General features: G+C 45.2%; 1 protein-coding gene across 2 annotated transcripts in view; it reads right to left on the bottom strand.

Annotated features, from left to right (window-relative positions):
- The window catches only part of agrn (agrin), a 250,471-nt gene that overhangs the window by 34,072 nt on the left and 193,413 nt on the right, over positions 1–22,986 (bottom strand). For both annotated transcript variants that reach the window (XM_023407702.2, XM_023407704.2), the window contains 9 exons: positions 19,079–19,221; positions 18,369–18,474; positions 15,421–15,540; positions 14,720–14,884; positions 13,258–13,401; positions 11,692–11,816; positions 11,429–11,534; positions 6,626–7,051; positions 3,845–3,970 (listed from right to left, as the gene is read on the bottom strand). In XM_023407702.2, coding sequence (XP_023263470.1) covers positions 3,845–3,970; positions 6,626–7,051; positions 11,429–11,534; positions 11,692–11,816; positions 13,258–13,401; positions 14,720–14,884; positions 15,421–15,540; positions 18,369–18,474; positions 19,079–19,221 — 1,461 coding nt within the window. The remainder of the gene's footprint in view (positions 1–3,844; positions 3,971–6,625; positions 7,052–11,428; positions 11,535–11,691; positions 11,817–13,257; positions 13,402–14,719; positions 14,885–15,420; positions 15,541–18,368; positions 18,475–19,078; positions 19,222–22,986) is intronic.

The raw sequence follows: 22,986 nt of genomic DNA, 5'->3' as shown, positions 1-22,986 counted from the left end.
CCCACCCCCCGCCTTTACAGTACTTTCACGGGCTGCACACATCGATTCAGATGTGACGGCAGTCATAAAATAAGAGGCAAATGGGTGAGGTTTGGCCGATAAGATGGAGGGGGAAGAAAGAAAGAGATGGGACATCGAGAGATCGGACTTTTAATCTGCAGAGAAGACAAACATCAGAGTGGGTGATTTTCCAGCCCGCTGCCGTGACGGACGTAAAGAGAGAGAGAGAAAGAGAGAGATAAAAGGAGGGACAGAGCTATTTGACTATCGGGTTCTAGTGAACTGTAAAATATAATGGATTTGTTAGGACTTCCCTTGGCATATGGAAGAGTTTACAGTAGCTGGAGCTTAGCGTGACATTAACTCTCACATGGGCATTTGCTGGCCATTATCTATGATGTTATATGAATTGTGTTTAAATGTAACATATGGAGAACCTTATGTCACATTAAACTAAGGAACCGGTGTTGCACTGGCTACAGAGATGTCAAAGGAAGATATCTCAACATCCATGTGAATAAACACAAAACTATCTCCATTATTACTCCAACTAAGTGATTACATACGTGTTTTAGAGTTTGTGAATGAACCGACGGTCAGATATCTGCCGTGAAGCCGCGCTACTGAATACACAAAGGGTTTCATAGATCTCCCCGAGTGTGTTAACGGTGTGGACAAAACTCAACCTTGAATCACTTCACCATTTTAATGTCTCGTTGAGATGTGAAGATTGCAACAGCGAACAATTAGTCTTTTTTTTAATTTATTTTGAGACAGTCGGGCACGTCAATAATCCTGCACCGGGAACAATGTGATGGCGGCCGGTGGATATTCTAGCATGGGGGAAAACGTGTCATTTCACTTGTAATGAGCGGAGAATAGGCTTAGCCCTTCTCAGGAGAAAAAAGATCCGGGGTATTGATCTGCCTATGGTGCCGCCTGCTTTTATTGGTAACACTTGAGCTGAATGAAGTATTGATCGCTGATGTGCCGTCATTGTTGGGCTGAGATAAATATTTACAGGCTTTAGTGGATTTGTTACATCTGTTGTCTTGGATTTGAGGGCCGAACACCATGAAATCCAAGCTTGACAGATGTGGCGTTCTATGTTTCACCCTTGTTCAGCTTTAAATTCTGTGAAAGAAGTCAGATGGCTGTGGAAGGCTTCAGAGGCAACAGTGTGGACTGCGTGGCAGTGAAATCTGCTGGTTTACTGGCAGGCTATGGGACATTCGTGCCAGAAATCTAACTCTGCACTCTGCACCATTTTGTAGCCTCAACTCTTTTAAGTCATGACCTGTAGCACCCATGGGGGCTAGATAGAAACCCCTACTTTCACAATCAGTCAGGCTAACACAACTGGGACAAACAGAGAGCAGATTTCAACCGAGGGACGGAGGGAGAGAGATAGAGAAGCAAAGGGGAGAAAGAAGCCCTTTTATCTTTTTGAACAGAGTCTGGCAGAAGGCACTGATTGGTACACCAGTGCTTGTTGGCCTCTGGTAGTCTCTCGACTCTCTCCCCGCTCAACTCCAGAGAGAAATGAACTGATGCAAGACCGGGCTGAGGGAGAGAAAAGACTTGAGATACAGCTCAAGAGGGAGATACCGAACACTGACTGATAAAGAGAAGGGCTGAGTAAAAGAAGAGGTGGGAGATTAAAAGAAGAGGAAAGAAGGTGAAGGAAGATCGAAAAAAGCAGGAATAGACACACAGATGGTTATTCATAGCACAGGGGCCCTAAAATATGATGTTGAGTCTCGCATCAAACCAAACTTTATTCAATATGGAGAAAAAGTAGAGAAAATGAAACGCGCTGAGGATCTGGCAGGGTATGACTAATATCAGAGTCAGACTGTGAAGTGTTGTCAAATTCATAAACGTGGATTACTACGTCGTCCGACTCAACGTTTCACTACTTGAGTATTTATTTTTTTTATTTTCTTCCACATGCCAATATGATCATTTACATATGAGGGAAGTGATTCATGAAAGCACTGCTGCAAAAGAAAAAGCGGGAATCCATCTTGCCACGCTCCAAGCTAGTGGTTTGGACCAATCAGCATCATATGAGGAAGCAACTACGGGAAGCTACAGAGAAGCAACAGTTTTGTTTTTTTGTTAGAGCACAAGAATCGTCTGTACCGACATGCTAACTAGCTTCAAAGCTCCTCAGACGGCGGCTTGTTGCTGTGTTGTGTTTCCTCTTCGGCACTTTCCAACTACTTCATATGACGGACAGATGGTTCATCTAATTACCTGCCAAGTATTTTTTGAAACGCCTGCCCTTTTCCAAACAGTTTCCAACAAAGACTTTCCAGATGGTTCTGTGTAACAAACCATCTGATGCGTCAGTTTATAACATCGCTATTCCCGAAGTAGACATTCAACATAAAAATATATTGTGTTGATTCTCAAATTATCCACAAATTAAATTTATAAATTGAGTTTTAAAAATGGAGAGAAAGTTAGATGTGAAACAAAAAGTTTTGGGATTCTGTTCCACAAATAAGAAAACCCAGAATCTCATAAATGTTTGTAATAGCACTAATTAGAAAGTAGAAAATCAGCCCTTCAACATAACCACGCTCAACAGGAAATTGTGTTGATTGCTCCATTTGACACAGATGGTAAATATTATATGTGAAACTGTATTTTTTACATACACAGTATAATCTCTGGTTTTAGGTTTTAACATATTCAGTTTTTCCACAAGCCCTGGAGAGCAGAGCTGTGACTGAAGTCCGGGACAAAACACTGCACAATCATGCAAATGGAAGACAGTGTAGAGTGTGTAGTTCATGCAGAAATTACAGCTAAAAAAAAATTTGCTTCCTGCCTGAAAAATAAATGAGGAGATTGATACCTCTCTCATTATGTATTAATGGTGCATTCACATGCTGCGAGTTGGGAAGCTGTTTTTCCAACTTCGGTGTGTTCAAGTGCTTTGAAGTTGGATAGCAGGCTAGGTCGCTCTATGTGGAAAGCAAGTAAGGATTACGAGCTAATACCTTATTACAAATTAAATTTTAGCCAAAGAATGGATACACAATGCTTGAATTTGCAGCAGTAATCAAAAGTTTCTTACCCTCAACCAAACTTTTTGCTGACTTTCCCAAGTCTGCAACTTATTTTTCTGATTATTCCAACACATGAATGCACCATTAAGTGTGGAGCTGAAGATAGGAGAGGATTAGCTTAGCATAAAGTGAGCATAAAGTTTTGTTATTACATTTCTGTATGTGTACCGGTTAAACAAAGAGACGCTAAGTGTAAATTGATGAGCTTTTTTTCCTTTTGAGAGAGGTAAGCTAGACTACCTGTTTCCCCCTGCTTCCAGCCTTTATGCTAAGCTAAGCTAATTGCCTCCCAGCTCTAACTCCACACTTAATGCACAGACATGAGCTTAGTATTGATTTTAGCCTCTAAGTCTCAGAAAGAATTATATATATAAGTATAAATATATAAACATTTTTCTCCAATGGGCAATGTAGTTTGTTGTTTAAATTTGCTAACATCACAGAGGAATCAAATAGCAACGTTAGCGATTTGCTAAGTGCTGTAGTAGATGCTCGTTTACTGTATCTTAGCAGATAGGTGGAAAACCCAGGAGCATGTTTCTCTTTTTTCAAAAACATCAATGGAAGAAAGAGATTTAAGCTTCTGTGACTCAGTGCATTGATTTAGAGAAGCTGCTGCAACAGCAGCTAGTTCGGAAGTGAAGTTGGGATTTCAGCCCTCTTATCACATCTTATCGCACTGTACCAACCGACAGGGCAACAGGGTAATATCCAGGTAATCAGAAGCTAGAGAAGGTGTCTTGTGAAGGGTCATGCTGACTTACAGGGGCAGTTGGCGCCCTCTGGAGTGCTGGATGGTGTCTTGCCGTCAGGACAGCAGCCGAACTCTGTGTTGTCACAGGATGATCTGTCCTCAGCTGTGGGCGCAGTTGTGTTTGCCATAGTGGGATCTGGGGGTGATACACAGGGGCACATAATAATTCATGAAGCTTCAGAAAAATGCATCGATTCAAGCCAGCTTATCTCAGAGAGCCAGAGGGAAGCTGTTTTCTAAAACAGGTACTGAGGACAGGTAGTTCTTCTAAGCTTAAAACCTACATTTCCTTTGTTTCCTCTCTACTTGCTCTTGTTCAGATGCTTGTGTGTTTTCACTCCGCTGACCAGTGGCTGGATGCTAATAGAGTCATCTGTCAGAAGCAATTATATGGCATTTTCATAGCGATTGATTTTACACCTGGAACTCATTTTGTCAGGCAGAGAAAACGTAATGGCCACTGTTGCCAGTCATGTCACACACAGAGTACTGTAAATGGGAGGGGGGGGGGCTCTTTGATCTGCAACTGCTCACTGCTGATTGGCTGACAGTTACCTTGAAGTCTTCCCAAGAGAAAAAAAAACATACAGTCATTTGTATAACGGTCAGTATATATCTGGCTATCTTGGGACACATAAGACATAAAAGTGGCCGGCCTTTTCTCTCTCCGATGAACAAGAGTGTGCAACAGCAGCAAACCTCCATCCTCTCTAACGATGGCGCGGGCGGAGGGGGTGTGTTGGTTGAAGCGGCGCAGTTTATGGCCGCACAGAGATTAGAAATAATCGCCGAGGCAAACAGCTAGCGGCTAAACAAGTTGTAAAGACGTCAGAGGCGAGGGACGTCCTGCTCAAGGACTCGCGGTCAAAGGATGCGAGAGGAGGGGAGGGAAGGGGGGAGGGGGGTTTATAGGGCATCTGTTGGCGTGTGGTCTGCAGATTTACAGATGCTGGGCTGAAGAGGAGAACGCTGGTGGTGGAGAGAGGGCAGTACACAACAGCCAAGGGGACGCTGCATGACTCCAGTGGGAGCCATGCGAGCTGTCAAATAAACACACACACACACACACGCGCGCGCACACGCACACACGTGCACGCACGCTGACATACACAGCCAAACATGAGTGCAGATTTCAACAGAGCATGGATACAAAAACACGCACAAACGGACACCTCTGACCTGCTCACATTTATATATTCAGACAGTGATATGTGCACTCAGAATTGGTCAAACTCAGTGACATAAGGAGAGGGAGATAAGAGTAAAACACACACACACACCCTTGTACAGCTATCTTTGTGAGGACTTGTCATTGACATAATACATTCCCCTGTCCCCCTTACCTGTACCTGAACCATCACAACTGAATGTCTAAAACAAACCCTTCACTAAACTTAATTCTAACCTGAACAGTAAAACAAAGTCTTAATCCTAAAACAAACATTTAAACTTGTGGGATCCAACAAAGCTGTTGGATCCCACAAGTATATGAAGCTCCTAGTTTTCGAACCATAAAACAAGCCCACACACCCCACACACACACACACACACAAAAAAAAAACAAAGATAAGATTTCTACATACATACTGTATAAAACGCATGAGTACTCCTGACAAACACACAATTACCAGAACACAGAGATTATGCAAATTTTAACGTTGTCTGTGTTGAAATCTGCACCGTGCAATCTCTTCATCTGCTCACACTACATCAGCATGTATGCACGTATTCAGCATGCTCCGGTACACATTCATTCACACACACACACACACACACACACACACACACACACACACACACACACACACACAGACACAAGACTTGGGCTCTCCTTGGCAGACAAGCTACATGCTCCTCGCGTCACCGAGCACTCTGGTCAGCCTCTGACAAGAGAATAAATCTAAGACTCGGGGAGATGGAGCGAGAGGGGAGGAGGAAGAGGAAGAGCTGAGGAAGAGCACATTGGTGGCCATGCTGTTCCATCAGTCCGATCCTGTTACGGCGAGCTGTCAGGCAAAGTGGATGGATAGACGGATGGAAAACAACAGGAATAAAAAAAAAATAAAAAAAAAAAAAATTGGAAAAAAGTTGTGATTGAAAGTCTCAGTCATCCCTTGTTGTCCAAGAAACGCCCAGAAACCGCAGCTGGCTGTTACAGTCAGGAGGGCATGTCGAGAAAGATTTGAGACTAGTCATGTGACAAGGTACGCAGCCTCCGCACGCACGCACACACACACACACACACACACGCACACCTCAACCTCTCAGTCACATCAGCCTGTCAAGTCAGGCTCCAGAGATCCCCCAGATGCGGGCCAACAGTTTCATCTGGCCCGCCGCGAGTGTATTTTACAGAGCCTGGGTTTGTTTTCTGCGAGCTGTTGAGAGCAAGCGCGCTGGTGATATGGGAGAAAAGAGCATGGGTGATGTAGCAACAGTGAAGCATGCAAATACATTCCTTTCTGTCTGAAATTGAGATATACATCTTATGAAAGTTGAGATGACACCAACAGCATGTGTTTACAGAGATTTGACTGCCTGGCTTTGACATTTCTCTCCTCCGGCTGTTGCAGTCAGGAGGGTATGTTGACAATTCATACGACACAAAACAATACTTAAGCTTGTGCTCAATTTAAATTCCAGTGATGGCATGATTGTGTTATGATGTCAGCTAGGAAAAGACTATATGAGATTGTTCAACCCCTTCTTTAAAAAAAAAGCAACAAAAAAAAGCCCCTCCCATAAAACCCCAAAGCATTGTGGGTAATGAAGTGAAAGAGCAGGGATTTACCGAATGGCTCCTCTGCCCCACTGGCCTCCGCTGGGATGCCGCTACCTGCTTCCTCTTCCTGCTCCTCCTCTTCTTCGGTCTGGTCATCCCCGCTCGGCTCCCCGCTGCCTGAGCCCTCAAAGGAGGCCACTGCAGCGGAGGGGGTAGGTCTGATGCTGCGGGAGGAGGAGGTGGTGGCAGCGGTCGGCTGTGGAGGCTGAGGCTGGGTGTGGATGGGGTGGCGGTGGTTTGTTCGCGCACGGTTGTGATTGATGGTGGAAAAGGGGGTGGTAGCCGGGGGCCTCTCGTTGGTCTCTATCTCTGCTGTCCTTGGAGGCGGGATGCCGTACACGATGTTAGGGTTTAAGGGGGCGGCGGTGGTGATGGAGGCGGCAGTGGTGGTGATGGGGTTGTGGGTTGGTCGTTCTGCCAGCTCGGAGATGGTTTCTGGTGGAGGGAAGGGCAGGAAGCAAGGAATGGATGAATGACTGAGTAAAGATGGAAATGTTTGATTTTGCTTCGACTAACTCTTTTACAAGCTCAGAAATCACACCAAGAGAAATAAAAACATCTTTAGCCAATAAAGCATCAGAAAGCCACTTAATGATCATTACAACCTGCTGCTGACAATAACTTTACCTCTGCATTTACTGAATGATTATGGCCTTTAAATCTTCTAACCGTTCTCCCTGATGCACAACAATGTAATTGTGAAATCACATTAAAAACACACACACACACACACACACACACACACACACACACACACACACACACACACACACACATTTGAAAAATGTAACCTCTGATTAAAAACCCTGCAATGAATGAGATGTCGGGAATCTTCATTTGACAAACCATAAGTAATGAAAGCGCCTCCTTATACAGCATGTGAATATGTGAATATGGGATATGCCAACAGATGACTTACTGCATTCGATGTTATATGCAATGCAGTGAGTTCCAGCTGCAGATGAGTTACGTTGCTCGGACGGTGTTAAAATACTCCGTCTGGTATCAATGTATCGTGTGCAGTGAGCACATGTGGAATGCGTTTGTTTGTACAATATTCATGTATGTGTATTGCATGCGTGCTGTGCCATTGCTTATGAATTATATATCCATATTCAAATGCTGCCCTCCAGTAGTAAAGCTTTAATCACCAACAGCCAGTGCCTCCGGTGATGAATGATTGATAGAAATGGGGCAAAAAAAGCCGGCTTTAACTCTGACTTCAAAGACGGCAGACTGCTGCTCGCAGAGCGCATGAGCATCCATCAACGCCACCACAAACACTCTCCTGTCAACAGACGCACACAAACACACACACACACAGCAAAGAGAAAGAAAAAAAAATCACTCCAAATGAGGGAGAGAGAGAGCGAGAGAGAGAGAGAGGAGGCTCTCTGCAGAGACCATCATTACCAATGCAAAAAGCTCTGGTGCAAAAGGACAAACTGTCTGCGATAAAAGAACGATAAATAGGACAAAAACTCCTGAGGGGGAGAAGTGAGTTGGCAGGGAGCTGCTACGTAAGTGAGTCCTTCAGATTTAGCCGAGGCACGCAGGCGTGACAATACTGTCGTTCCTCCTCTACGTCCCACGAGTATAAATGTGTGTTAGCATGTGGGTGAAATGAAAAGATTTCAAATTAAAAAAAAAAAACCCTATACCAAAGATTTGCGCCTCATTAGGATTCACCTAACATTATGTGTAGGACTTAATTACACTGCTATAATCGCCTATTTGATCTGCAATTATTCACCGAGGTGTGAAATGTGATACCTATTGAGACGGCGGAAAGCCTGGGAGACTCACGGGGTGTCAGCTTAAAGCTCGGCAGATATTTGTTGAGAAAGAGACTCGGAGTGGAGAGCATAGAGCAGAGATGCTATCACCAAGAATGGTGGCATGCATTGCCTTTCCTCTTGGCTACACCTGTCAGTCAGGTGCCAAGCTTAGCGTCAGGCGGCTTGCTCCCTGGGAAGTGCCTAATGTGTGTGCATATCTCGAGCAGGGAGCTCCTGTGACATGGGATAAGGGAAGAAAAGCACACACGTCTGAGAGAGCAAAGAAGCAGCAGCGGCACAGTCTGTTCAGCTGATGCTTCTCTTAATCAGGTTTAACAGTCCATTTGCTTGTGTTTCTGCTTTTTTTCCTCTCAGTGGAGCAATGGACAGTCATGTCACAGGGTAGGAAAAAAAAAATCATTGTCGTCTTGGCTTGTCTCAGCCATGTAGTTACGGTTGAAAGGTGGTTATTAAGATTGTCTTTACGGTGTCAGCCGCACTCAGCGAGAAGGAGGAGGAATCTGGATACAGGAGACCAGGGGATAAAGACAAGGGAACCACAGAGCCAAGAAGAAGAAAATGATAGGGACAAACTGCCTGAAGAAAGGGATTAAATCATGACGAAAAAAAATAAAAATAAAAACAGGTTAACAAAGGAAGCGGCGGAAGAATACGGCGAGGCAAACAGAAAGAGAGATTGAATAATGAGAGAAAATCGCAGGACATGGAGCAGAAATTGTGAAGGCAACAGAACCCTGACTAAAACGCAGGCGGAGGACTGCCGATGCCATATGCTGTCACTCGTTGCCAATTTGCTGCAAACCTACAGGTGATAACACCATATGGTAGAGGCGGGTCATTGCCAACTTGGTGGCCATTTTCCCCTGGTGCTAGAATTTGTTCATTGGCCCAAATGCCCTCCCTCTGGTGCTTGGTACAGTAGCTCTTGCATTATTTTTTTTTTCATGGATTTCTCAGATATCATTTGCTGCGAAACAGCAAAGAAGCCAGAAAAACTCCTCCCTGTACTCTGCGTGTGGCTGTGCTGCCTGTTAGCTCGGAGACTTCACAGACAGCTGGGTAACATCACAGTTAACTGAGAGTTCTCTGTCACCAGCAGAAAAAAATCTGAAGCTTTTTCTGCAGGATTGTGATTTTTTTTTTCTTTTTTTTCAGCCTGCCCATTAGAGGCAGACTGTGCAGCAGCAGTCACACTCTGTGGTATAATAAAAAGTTGCGGCAGATCAATGATGTTAAAAAAAGATCAATATTCACTCATTTATAGAAAGCCCTTGGCATTGCTCTCTTGTCAAACCACATAGCAGCTTGGTGAGCATTAGCATGCCACAGCGCTGAGGCCGGGCGTCTGGAAGCACTGCATGTAAGCAGTGGGAGGGAGGGCGGGCAGGGCTGCAGCGTGGCGAGGGGTGGAGGCAGAGCAAATGCTAATTCGCACCCAGCCACACGTGAAATGAGCTCGAGATCTAACCCCCGAGCCGACAGCAGTGGCGGAGCAGCTACCCGCGGTGCGACCGCGTCCGGGAAAAGAAATTAAAAAATCCTCTGTGGCTGTCGGTGAGCCCGAGTGTTCGCCTGTCTCTTCCTCCCCTGAGGGTTCGATAGAGAAAGAGTCCGCTGAGAGGCATCTTCTTGCCTTCTCTGTGCAGCAATGCTAGGCGAGGGATTACACACAACCCACAATTCCATTGCCAGGCAACAGAGGAATGTGAAACCAGACTGGATTTTGGCTCCTTTTGCTGGTAACCCACGGCACTGAATTTGTAATTACCAGATGTTCAGGGACTTATCAAAGCCTTGTTGATCTCTTGCTGAGTCTATTTGTATTTTTTATCTGTGTACCTGCAACTGCGGATCAACAACGACCATGCCAACAGCCTCGCCTCCTATTGATATGACCTAGTTTGGGTTTGACAAAGAGCACCCAAGGGAGATGGATGAAAAGGACTCTGGTTTTTTACGACACAGTATTTGGTCACTTGATCTGTGCCCACTGAGCGATGAGGTGAACGAACATTTTTACACCCCAAAATGCCAGACACCTGGCCGTGGCTCTTGGCCAGACCCACACAGCTGGCACTTCCCTTCCACACCGCACTCGCCGGCAGCGTCTCTAGAACCCTGTTGTGACGCAAGCTGGCAGTCGGCGCAACAACTTCACTGTACATGAAAGCCATGGCCTTGGCACATGTCCTAGTACCAATTACACCATCACCCTCTGGACCAAAGGGGCAAGGAGCTGCACCTTCTACTCCACGTAACATGTACTCTAGATCCGCCATCACACTGAAACGGCGTCGTGTTCCTGCCAGCATAAGGCTGCAAAAGGAATGACGCATTTCCCAACAGGGGGGGTGGGGGGTTTGAAGATGGAGCCAAATCCCGACAGAGGGGCGAGAAAAGCAAAGAGGAAGTGTCATCGCAATCTTGTGGGATTGCAGGGCTCAGACTCAGACTTCCAGTCAAACTGCACAACCCGTGGATTTGAACACTACAGTACCTCACCCTTTCTTATTCTGACGTTTCCCCCAGTGGCACACATGATTTTGCTCTCACCTGACAGTCCATGAGAAGAAGACGGGGCTTATTTTTTAATGCACTCCGTAAAATTAACCAAATATTTCTTATTAGACAATCAGAATCACGGAGCTTTAGAAACTGCATTTTTAGAAACAATGAAAAGTTCAAAATTCTCAGAAGAGAACTTGAATAACGAACATGAAACTCTGATCTTGTGTCCTTTGAAATAAAATACTTTGGATTTGCCTAATCTCAAATGAGGATCACTGCTCAACCTGCTGTTATGTGCAGGTAGTTTCTTTTAAACGCAAAACTCAAGCTAAAAAGTGCGTTCACGTCGCTGTGGCTTCACTCTCTCCGAGACTGAGACGGAGAACTGGATAGGAGGAGAAACAGCAGGAGGCCCACGACACCGCTCATTATCTCCGGATCAGGGTCTGACAACAGTCGGCCATCCGTGCGACGTGTGATGCATGGAGGCACCGACGGGGCTCACCTGTGCACTGTCCGAAGTGTTGCACTGTGATGTCCTTGTCTTGCCTGCAGGCGATGGTCCTCAGCTGGCACTGGTCGGCATAAGTCACCCCATCAGAGCCGCACACCTGCTCCACAGTGACAGAGATGGAGAGAGAGAGAGAGAGAGAGAGAGAGGGGGAGATGGGAACACACGTTAGCTTCCTGCAGGTCACTGGAGCAAAGTCTTTCTATTTATAACCTGTGGATCAAAATACTTATTTCTCAAGTGCAGAAAGTTCCCACCTTAGTCTTGTTTTTCTCATCGCAGTCAGGTGCGGGGCACTCGCAGTGGGCTTGGCCGTTCACCTCAATGCAAGAAGCCCCAAAGCTGCACTCTAACTCCTGGCATGAAGTGGGAGCCTCAGGTCCTGTGGAAGACGGCAATTTGTGTTGTTAGATTTTCTGTGTGGCTCCACACTCATGCAGTTTGAGACAGGAGAGAGTAGCTGCTTCATGACTTCTGATTGTGGCGGTTGTTGTGGAAATGCGGAGCTAAATTAAAAGTTAAATTAGCATGCATATTTAATGTTTTACAGTTACAGAACTCTTGCTTACTTTTATTAAGTAAGCACGAGTTCTGCCTGTTAAACAGCCAATAAATTAGTTTCTCAAAAATTTGTAAAGCATGATGAAATATGAACGTAATCAAACAGGAATAAGTTTTCTGAGTCCTCACCACATTCATATACACAGTAACATAATAGTGCGGCTGCTGCTGCATCAAGCTTACTCCGCTTTTCCGTGTGACGTCATACCAACGATTTTGATTTGGACAAATAAAATGAACGGATCTCCAACCGGTGGAGGACGAGACTCTCTCTTTGTGTCACGAATCCAATCTACAGCGGGGTGTTTGCAAGCACAACGGTGGGTACGTTTCAAAACCAGAAGAGGTTGTCCAGCCTTCAAAAACAGCACAGTGCAGCAGAGATAATGTACTCATGAGATTCTCTATATACCTGTCACATGTCACACAGCGTGACTTATTCATAGTTTCACAAACCAGAATTTTTTCCTGAAACTGCAGTCAGTTATGTAAAGGTCTGCACTCGGGGTATTTTTTTCCACAGCGTTCTGCTGAAAGTCTCCAAAGGAGCGTTTGAAGCCTTGGAAGTTTCCGCAACAGGAGCTGCTGCCGGGGAGCCCACCGTCCACTGGCCAACTGTGAGTGTGGGGTCTTTGCATTGTTGCAACATCACAGAGGCTTTCAGTGCCCTTCCACCCCTTGGCTCCTGCTTTCATGTGCTACCACCTCTCAGTATCTTGTCTTTTCATCTGGCAGGGGTGTGTGGCAAAGTGCCCCACCACTGTGCCGGGACCGCTGGCTTCATTAAGTGTTTGACTTCCAGTCGATATCTGATGGTGCATCTTAATCAAGGAGCTGCAGGTCCCCGCAGCAGGAACTAAACTTTCCTTCAACCGGCGTTTTAGCTCGTGCAGCCACTGGAGCTGTTTCTATTATTAATCTAAGTGTAATCAATAGTCTTTATGCAGGAGTATAAACATACACATTCAAGTGAATGGTCCAAAATGGCGTATGGTGAAGAGGAAATAAAATGTCAGTGGAGCGATATGTCATGCACATATCATTTGTACACTCAAGTATTTTCCTAATCACTATCGATTAACTGCCCTGTAGCCTCCCTCCTTCCAATAAAGCAGATGGATGTGAAGAGCACACAGAGAAAAGACTGGCTGCTGCAAGGCTGATCCATGGATCAGAGACAAGTGACAGCAAAACACTTTAGAATGATGGAGAGAAGAAGAGAAAAACGCACGCCATGTTGCCTCTGCGCGCTCTCTTATTACCTTTGTCGCAGCCGTTCATGCCCATCTTGCTTCCATCTGGACACACGTTGCACTTCATGCCCTTCACTCCCGTCTTGCAGGAGCACAGGCCCGACATCTGTTCGCAGTCGTCCCGGACCGAGCCCGTGGCGTCACAGTTACACGCTGCCACGGAGATGTAGAGGGGGAAAAAAAAGAAGAAAGAAACAGGAAGAGATAGATTGATGAGAAAATTGTATCAATTGAGGACAGTGACAGGAAGAAGGATTCGAATAGCTTGGCTTATGTGGTGTACATAGTGGGTTTGAGGCGACCTTAGCCCCTGATCCCTGCTTCAGCTATATTGTTGTCAAGGGTTGGCAACAGTTCATCCAGCCTCAGGGGCCATTGAGGGAGGAGCAGGAGTGCATAGCAGAAACTCAAGAAAACAACCTTAGGGAAGGACATCAACCCCATCATGTTCCTAGAATCAATGATGTGTGTTTTTTTTCCCCTCCTCTCCTGCTGAACCTGGTATTGGTGTGCAGTGTGCTGTCTGCTTGCTGTGGGTAAACCTTGTTAAGGTCAGGCCACGGGTGAGGCACCTGCAGGCTTCCTGCTGTTGACTGAAAATGCTCTGTGGCTTTGGAAGCATATGTCCTATGATACCTCAGCGGCAGGGTACGAGCTGGTCACCATATTGCATTACACCAAGACAAACAAGGGGCCCTGACCCCGGGCGTCACTTGAATACAAATGAATACAGTTCGTTCAGTACAGTTTTGACATGACTGAAGGACACAAAAAACGACCATCAAATCGCGGTTTAGCTGGTACTTAATCTACTTTTTACTGTCTATGCCAAAGTTAATACTTAATACCCTAAGTGTTGACTCAAAGATATTGTCATGATTTTAGTGAGAAATGCATTTTCTCACTTACCTCTAATGGAATAGATTTGGTTTTATTTGTCCAGGCTTTTTAATACATCTGTGCCAAAATGTGTTTGGATCCATCCCACTACAATGTGTTGAATGGAGATTTAACAATAACAACATAACATTTTCAGAAGCAGTTTCTACAACTGTATTGTTTTACTACTCTTTCCGCTTTGGATGCAGTCGTTTTATGGTGAAGCATCTCGAGTAACTGGGACATCATTTGCTTCTACTTCTGTCTACTGTGTATATACGTCTATTGCATGTAAATTCTTTTCTTCCTGAGGTTTCTCTCGGTTTTTTAAAGTATTTTTGTGGATTGTAAAGCCCTCAGACGCAAATGTGTGATTTGTGATTGTTGGCTACATGAATAAAACTGACTTGACAGATTTTTCAAAACCCAGAAGAAACCCAAACTCTCTCTGCGCGGCTCGATAACTCTCAAGGTAAGTGTGAAAACTTGAACTTTCGACAAATGACTCCCGCTCTTGCTGTTGAAGTCGTGTAACAGTATCAGGGTAAGTGCATCTGCTCGCTCAGCACGGATACTTAAAGACCGAGCTTACGTGTGCAGCCGCTCATGTTCTCCGTCACGATGCCGCGGAAGTTCCAGAAGCCCGGCTCGCAGCGGTCACACTTCTGTCCCCCGACGCCCGGCTTACAGGAGCACTGACTGCTGGCCGGGTCACACGTCCCCTTGTAGGAGCCGTAGGCGTTACACTGACAGGTACCTGAGGAGAACAGGGCAATATTTAACTTTTAACTTCTTCTCGTTCGTGCCTCTCTGTCTTTGATAAGACCCAAATGTTATGTAATGTACAACAGCTGAATTCAGCTTACTATGAGAGATATTGAAGATTTAAACTGGGCTCAAATGTTGGCCCAGTTGGATAAAGTGTGCTTAGGTGAGCTCCCTCTTTACCAAATCTCAGTCTATCCTTCTAAGTCTGCATTTTCTCCATCCATACTGTATCCCCTAGCTAACAGCTTGATGCAGCATTTTCTGCTCCATCTGTGTGCTATCATTCGTCAAGATCATCAGATGAAGAGATTTTTCCTGTTGATACAGTGCAACATTATCATAATTATTCCTTGGATTAAGATGAAACATTTTCAGCTCTGCAACTTTGGAAGTGTAACTGCAGTCAAGGACAATAAGCCACCGTATGCTGAAACAGGCTGATAGTATCTACAGTTTTTGTGCACACAACAAACTCAGGACACATGAGAGGCGAAGGGTCACAGTGGGACGCAGCAGAGGACTTACTGGGACATCCAGCCAGTCCGACTCCTAAGGCGGCCGTTATGTTGTCGGAGCAGCAGCCGTACACAGACAGACTGCAGTGCTGGGGTGCTGTCAGCTCAGGCAGAGATGTGGCTGAAATCACTGATGAGGTAGGAACAACAAAAAATAAATAAATAAAAAGAAAAAAAAAAAAGGGAGGGGAACGTGGCACAAGGGGAGAAAGAAGAACACCAACATTTGAGTGGGATTTAGACAACACAATCTCGGAGCAACATGTAACTTTTTGCCAACAATGAGATTGGCTCGAGGGGCAGAGGTGGAGAGGCTGGCAGCCGGCTTCAAGATAACAATTCTATTTTCTACTTTCTCCACAATAGCTCAAAATCAGGGGGAAATGATGCTATTACCTCCAGTGAAAACAAACAATGGCATTGCTGGTGAATGTGCGGGAGCTGACATTTACCACCTACTAGGAGGCATGTTCTCTTCATTTGTTCTTGTCTAATATTACAGAATTGTGCTGCCGCCCTACAACCTTCCAGGAAAAAAGAAAAAGAAAAGCCTGCTGCATAATGTGAAGGAATGTGCCAAGCAGTTTCTGTCTGTGCGGTGTGTGTGTGGAGAGCTCCTTTGTCTGCGGAGGCACCAGCCTTCATACTAGTGTGACAGCTCTGAATACGCAACTGCATTCAACAAAATAAAAACAAACGTGTTCCCAAAACCTGGCGCTTCTCCAGAAAAATTGGAAGCCAACAACAAAACATACAGTAGTAGGAAAAAGGAAAGGGGAGGTTTGTTTAATGGCTGAGGCAAAAAAATATCATTGTTCAAATTCTCTCCAGGCTTTGGAGTGCAAAGGAAAGTTGCAGAGATAGAAAGCAGAAACCTTTCCCTCCCCTTTTTTATTTTTCTCTGTCTCTCTCTATTCCCCTCCCGATTTCTTTTTCTTGTGTTGCTCATTTGGAGTTTGGAGGCTGGAGATACAGGGGCTATAAATCACAGTGTTACTGGTGTGGATATGAGCCTCAGCCTAATGGTGATGACTCGGCTCACTCTTTTTTCCAGTGCTTTCCCACTCCAGAGATGGGCTTTGGACACACTTCATTTAACTTGCCACTTTCCAGCCCTCCATTCAACTATCTGTACTGAGCCTATTAGGACGAGGAGAACTTTTAATTTCATATGTTCTTCTCCCCTCCAATGGGTTTTTCCTCTTCAGTGGCCATTGTCCGGCACAATGCAGCTCATTGTGACGTGCAATATCACCCTTGCGTTTACAAGGTCTGCTGCTGTGCTTCCTCTGTTGCAGCTAGACTTTTTTTAAATTCCTGCAAGAGCACATCTGCACGTGTTTGCTTGTGTAGTAAACCAATAAGTGTTTTTTCGGATTCCACCAAAATCCCTGACCCAGATTTTGAGTTTTGCAGGCAGCTATAGAGGATGGGCAAACTTTACACATGTGCATGCAGCAGATGACACTGTTGGCACCACATGCAAAAGAGTTTTAAGTTTTCCAAATCACAACCACTTTCTTTCATGCTCCACTAGCGAAAGGTAGCATGTTTTGATAACTTTCTGGAGTTGAGGTCATACGAAGTTTCTCCTTACATAGCTAATGTGGAGGGCAGTGAAATTCCCCAAGATCTGAGTTTTTTTTTTTTTCTTCCATTAGCCAATAGGAGAGGAGAGCCCAGAGCCCGCGTACCCATAGAGGGCTCTTCAAAAAAGGATTGATTATCCATGGATGGTAGAGAAGCGTGACAGTCAGTGCCCAAGGAGGCCAGCTTAGGAAAGAGAAGAATCTGCAGGGATGTGTGTGAAAACACTGGCAGCTCCCTCATTCTCACTCTCTCTTCAACTCTCTCCATCTTCCTCTCTTTTCGACCCACGGGGAATCAAACAGGCTGGAATGATCACACGAAATCCCTTAAGTGCCTTTTGCTCTGCTCTGCGGGCCCGGGCTCGAATCGGGAGCAAAAGCTCTTCATTTAACACAGCCATGAAGAGGAAGAACTAACCTTTGCTACTTAACCACCGATCTGACAACTATTGTGGCTGATAAATGCCATTCATTTACATGCAGACAGAGGGGGTTTTATATTAAAGTAAGTGGGGGAAAGTGATATCCCGAGGGTTGAGAAGCAAGCTTGTCAGCACAAGTTTAATGGTTTAAATTTTCAGAAATTGTAGGAAAGGAAAATGAATCATTATCACTATCAACTCAGTCTATGTACGGTCGTGGAAATTACATCATCATCAATAATAAACACAAACCACTGTAGTAAATGAGTGTTGAAATATATACAGTGGAATGTGTCAGCGGAGATTCCCCTAAACAACAGTGAAATGTGATTGGCTCTTTAGATATCAACACCCAAACAACCAATTAGCAACAAAAAACCATGAGCTGCTGACGTGCTAGCATGCGCTAAATGCATGCACAGATGTATATGTTGTATATGTGGTAGTATGAAAACACACTTTGACGTTACATCTTCACACTCCTCAGCTACATGAATCCCAACAGGCGTAAAAAAAAGCAAAGCGATCAAAGGCACAAAGTGGGAACAGAGGGAATAAATGATGAAACTAATGATTCAAGCTGGTTTTTACATTCACATTACATGAGCCTGTGAGAAAGATAACTGTGCGGCAGCCAGCCTCAGAGGAACGGTCAGTTTCTACATATAAACAAGGCTGTTGAATCAAGTCTCCCTGAGGAAATTACACAAACACACGCATCATATTCAACCACGACCTCCTTCCCTTCATTAGCTTGTGGCTACCGCGGTCACACTGCGGAGACAACAGCAGCGCTGTCAGAATTATATTCCAACTACAGACTATTTACTACCCCATCAATGGATGGAATGAGTGGAGAAATGGGATGTCAGTGACAATGAGTCTTGGTGAGGGTGCTTCTGCTGCTACTGCAACGGCATTAAATGTGAGTGGTGGGATGTACCGACCTGCACAGGGTCCCTGGTTCTGAATCAACAAGTGCTCTTGTTTCTCACATCTGGCCTTCTTCAGCTCGCACTCGTTGCTGTAGTTTTTGCCGTCGGAGCCGCAAACCTACAAAAGAATGAAGAAAGTTTAGAGTTTAACCTGAGATTCTGTGTCAACCGGCTTATGGCACAGTTACTGTTTAAGTTGTGCCACCCAGAAGTGCCGTCGACTGCAACATCAGCCGAACAGCACATACTTTTAATCAAAAAATATATTTGACGGTATTTAAGAGTTTGGGTTCTTTATTTTTGGCCTGTGTCTTTAAGTATAAAATATAGATAGTGTTGACTCTTACCATTTAAAAACAAACCATCCCATCAGGCTTTAAAGATGATCATCATAATATTGTCAGTGAGTTATCTGCCGGCTACATCTGACAAATCTTACATTTGTACATTTTGGATCAAGAAAAGCAGCTTGTGTTTGCATTGTAACTATAAATGTACAGACATGTGTCTCACCTGAACATAATCTCTAAAGTGATTTGCATTTATCCCTGATGAACTGTGAGAGATACAGATGTTACAGGAAACAATAAGTCGGCAGCAGTATGTGTCGGGCGTTCGTGTGCTCCGGTTGTTACTCAAAAGTTTTGTGTCAGTTTCATTTTAAGGATTAGGCCGTGTGAGTTGTGTTGATTTGGAGTGGGGGTTTTTCAAGGCAGCCGTACCGGGTTGTGAGGCACGCTCTGGCAGGTGAAGTCGCAGACGCAGCGGTCCTCCTCCGCATCCTCATCCCACGAGCCTCCAAACGTGCGACAGCGGTCCTGCTCACAGCTCTCCACGCCCGAGCCTGACCCTCCTGATCCGCAGTCTGCATGACATACACCGTAAGTGCACAGCGTCATTAATAAAACATACAAACACACAAGGGAGATGCCTCTTTATTGGCGCATCAGATGGAAACAGTGTCCTAGTTTCACTTCTCTTTAAGTTAAGCCTGCACTTATACATCAGGAGCATCACAAAGTTAAGATAATTTACATTTCCCTCACGCTGGTTTGCGCAGAGAGGGAACTAAAGGCGCCGCTGGTAGAACAAGATAATGACCCACCATAGTGAGGGCAAGAGATTCACTAAATAAATTAGACACAACATCTCTGCACCACCAGTGAGGCATCCTTTTCATTTCAATTAAATAAGAGACAAAAAGGGGAGGGAATTATTAACTCTGGCCTCCAAGTGCGCTGACAGAATTGGTGGCAAGCCTTTATGGGTGTCTGCTTCCTGATATGAGAAGGCAACTAATTGCAAAGTGTTCTGTAAAATCTAATTATCTCCTGAGACTTTAAAGAAAGTTGTCCTAGCAAATCTCTAACTGTGACCCCAGACGCCCTTTTATTTGTTTCAGAAGTGCACTTCTCTCGATTGAAGTGAGAGAGCTGCTCAAGCCGACCTTATGTTCCCGGTAAGAAGAGGCTGCAAACAAAGTCCCAGGATTTGTGCTTTCACAAAACTGTTGTCATTCTTGACCTGCTGTGCAAACTACAGCACAAGGCGAGGAATCCGAGGTTTAAAAGAGGTAGAGAAGAGAAAAAAAAAACAATCCAGCAGGATTGTTTGGAGTTTCGTTTATGACAAACAAATCGGGGGCTGTTGCAGAGTGCAGAGAAGAAAAGGGGAGGATCCTGCTTTTGAAGTTGTAAATTTCCCCTACAGTGGAACTCCTGAGGGAGATTAGGTGAATGTATGTGAAGGCTGGGAATGAAAGCAGTCAGGACGAAAGATAGAGAGAATATTAAACACAGAGAGAGAGAGAGAGAGAGAGAGAGGGGCACCTGGGGGGCTGGCAGAAAGTTCATTTGAAACAAATTTGTTATTCAAAAAAGGAAACGCAGTCCAACTAAAAGCTCCCAGCACGGCTGAGAGATTCAAATAAGCATCAGGTAATCAAGGTGTTTCTTCCTCTTCCTGTCTACTTTCAGGGCTCATTCAACTCTCCGTATTGATGCGCAACCTCTAATGGTGAAATCGATGTCGTAGTGATGGAAGTGCCACTTATGGAGATTATGGAGCGGGTCACAGTGCAGCGGATGAAGCTCTGGCCTCTTCCTTGATATGGGTCATCAGAAATGGGCTGTGACAGCTTTCAGTGGTCGATACAGTGGAAGAAGGGGGAGCTTCACTCTATTAACTGTGGATACAACGGTGGAGCCGGAGCGTTGTGCAGAGTTCCAGAGGCCACGTCCCCCACAACAGACATCAGAACCTGTTAAGGACTCGCTCCGTTTCCATTTTGAACCAGCAGAAGCTCCGACCCTAATCCTTTGGCTCGAATCTGCTGTTGTAGCTTATCGATCGCGAGCCGCAGTCCCGAGTTAAACTTAACATGTTGTGATGGGGCTAATGTGCTGGTTAATGGCCACCGACATTATCGTGGCCATTTGGCCTCGGACGCCCCCGCCCTGAAAAAGGAGAAGTCAGCTGACTCAAGAACCGAGCAGAAAGAGAAATAATGAGAGCTGGGACACTGGCAGCTGGCCACCTGTATCTGTGTACTGTACGCCAACTCAGCACGACACAAAAAGAAAAAGGGAAGCGCAAGGAGTAGCCAATTCTTATTCCGCTCAGGCCTCCACACAGAGACGAGATAAATAAATAAAAGAGGTGAGACATTAGAATGGAATAAATAAAAGTGAAGGGCGAAGAGGGGTCCTAATTAGCTGCTGCTCTTTGATGTGCCCGCCACCCGCTCTGCCTATGAACCTTTCAATTAATACATCCCCAGCTAAGATGGCTGTATCAGCTATTCTCTCTGCTCTGCCCATCCATTCCTTTTTACTCAATCATGTCAGAAGCCCGAGTCTATTTAGCCAAGGGAGCTCCATTAAGAAGACAGAATTCAGTGGCGGTGAGAAGAAAGGAAATGAATAGCACAGGAATAATGTCCATGAAAGACAGAGGAGAAAAAAAAAAAAAAACACATTACAGGGATTTGACAGTGGAAATAATAGAAGAAGTGATGGAGAAGATGCTATTGTCAAATCTGTCTGGACGTGTGTGTGTGTGTGTGTGTGTGTGTGTGTGTGTGTGTGTGTGTGTGTGTGTGTGTGTGTGAGAGAGAAAACAGAAGGGAGAAGAAGAGAAGAGGAGGATATGTGTAAATAGTGGAGGATAATGTGTGTAATGGATTGAAGCCTGAAGATGTTTGGTCAACCGGACATCAACATCCGCGACTCCAGGACGCGACAGATATTATTGCGGTACCTCTGATATCATCACCTGTGTGAATGTCAACTTGGACATTTATCATTTGAAAACAAATCCTCCGTCACTGCGGCGTGTGCCACATGGCGAGAGATTGAAAATGGCAACGGTGTTTACCGAAGGATGCGGCGAGCCGCGATCTGCCTCTTTTTTTTTTCTGTTTTCGCTCCATCGATCAGTCCCTCGTATGACCTGCTCTTGACGGATGTGACAGCCAGTTTATCCAAATAAAGTTCCCATACGGTAGAGAGGGATAGAGCATCACGCCCGCTGGGGAGAAGGGATGGGGTGTTTGGAGATGGCAGAGAGAGAGAGAGAGAGAGAGAGAGAGAGAGAGAGAGAGAAAAGAAGTTTTGTTGCCTCAACAGAAGGTTACAACCCCTGTGATGGATGGACCATGAAGGAAAAATCCGCTGATTTCACTCCAGTGAGCTCTTGACCCACCCAGCCACCCACTTTGCTTTTTTTTGCAGCTTTCTTTATCTGATCTGTGTGATGTGCGGCGCAGGGAGCGGACCGTGCATCACCGTGTGATCCTGCTCTCATAATCTTGTTTATTAAATGTCTATTCAATTAAAAAAAGGGCCTGGGCCCCCGTAGGTGATACACTGCTCTCAGTTGCCACTTTGTCAGTGTCGAGAAAAGGAGCTGAGGCCAGGCCTACCCGAGTGTGAAATTAAACAGGTGACAAATTTCCCTGTATGGCCAACAGTGGGAACACTGTCATTTTTCATTACTGCTAAATAAAAGGCGGGAGGAAACAACTTCTATTTTTATGCTCTGTGCCCCCCCCCCCCCCCCCCAAGACTAATGAGGATGGTTTTTAAGTCAGGTCTACGTAAGAGTATAAATCACATGTTCACTTCCTCTCCTGGCTTATCTTAGATATGAAGTATTGAGTGGGGGGTTGTGCACAGCGGTGATGTACAGCTTTGCTGCTGTCTACAATAGAGACAGAAAATACAGTCTTTGGTCTTACATTTTGTGACAGGGTGCTGTATTAGACAATTTATACTCCTAATTTTGCCAAAACCTACCACCCATTCGTCTAGTCGGGGGTGAATATATCAACAACAAATCCTTTTATGGTTTGCAGCTGAAGAGAGGGATCCCACAGCCAAACACAGATATTTCAAGGGGGGAAAAACAGCAACTTGGTTTTGATCGTTTTACAATCACACCAAACTTCCTGTGGAGGGTCAGTTCCGATTCAAGGGGCTGAAAGGACTAGGGACCGAGCCTGCAGATAAAGACAGGACTAGTGGATGCCCCTAATGCGAGATTTATCGATTTGAGACAATCCCATCTCCACCCCTATCTGTGAAAGCATCGGTGCCCCTTTTGTTGAGAGGCACAATTTTGATGGAGAAGA

The sequence above is a fragment of the Seriola lalandi genome, unplaced genomic scaffold, assembly GCF_002814215.2.
Source record: "Seriola lalandi dorsalis isolate HSWRI2012SDOR001 ecotype SW California unplaced genomic scaffold, Sedor1 jcf7180002054345, whole genome shotgun sequence".
Lineage (NCBI taxonomy): Eukaryota > Metazoa > Chordata > Actinopteri > Carangiformes > Carangidae > Seriola > Seriola lalandi.
Note: the sequence above shows the minus strand (reverse complement) of the source record. Positions and strands in the feature narration are given on the sequence as shown.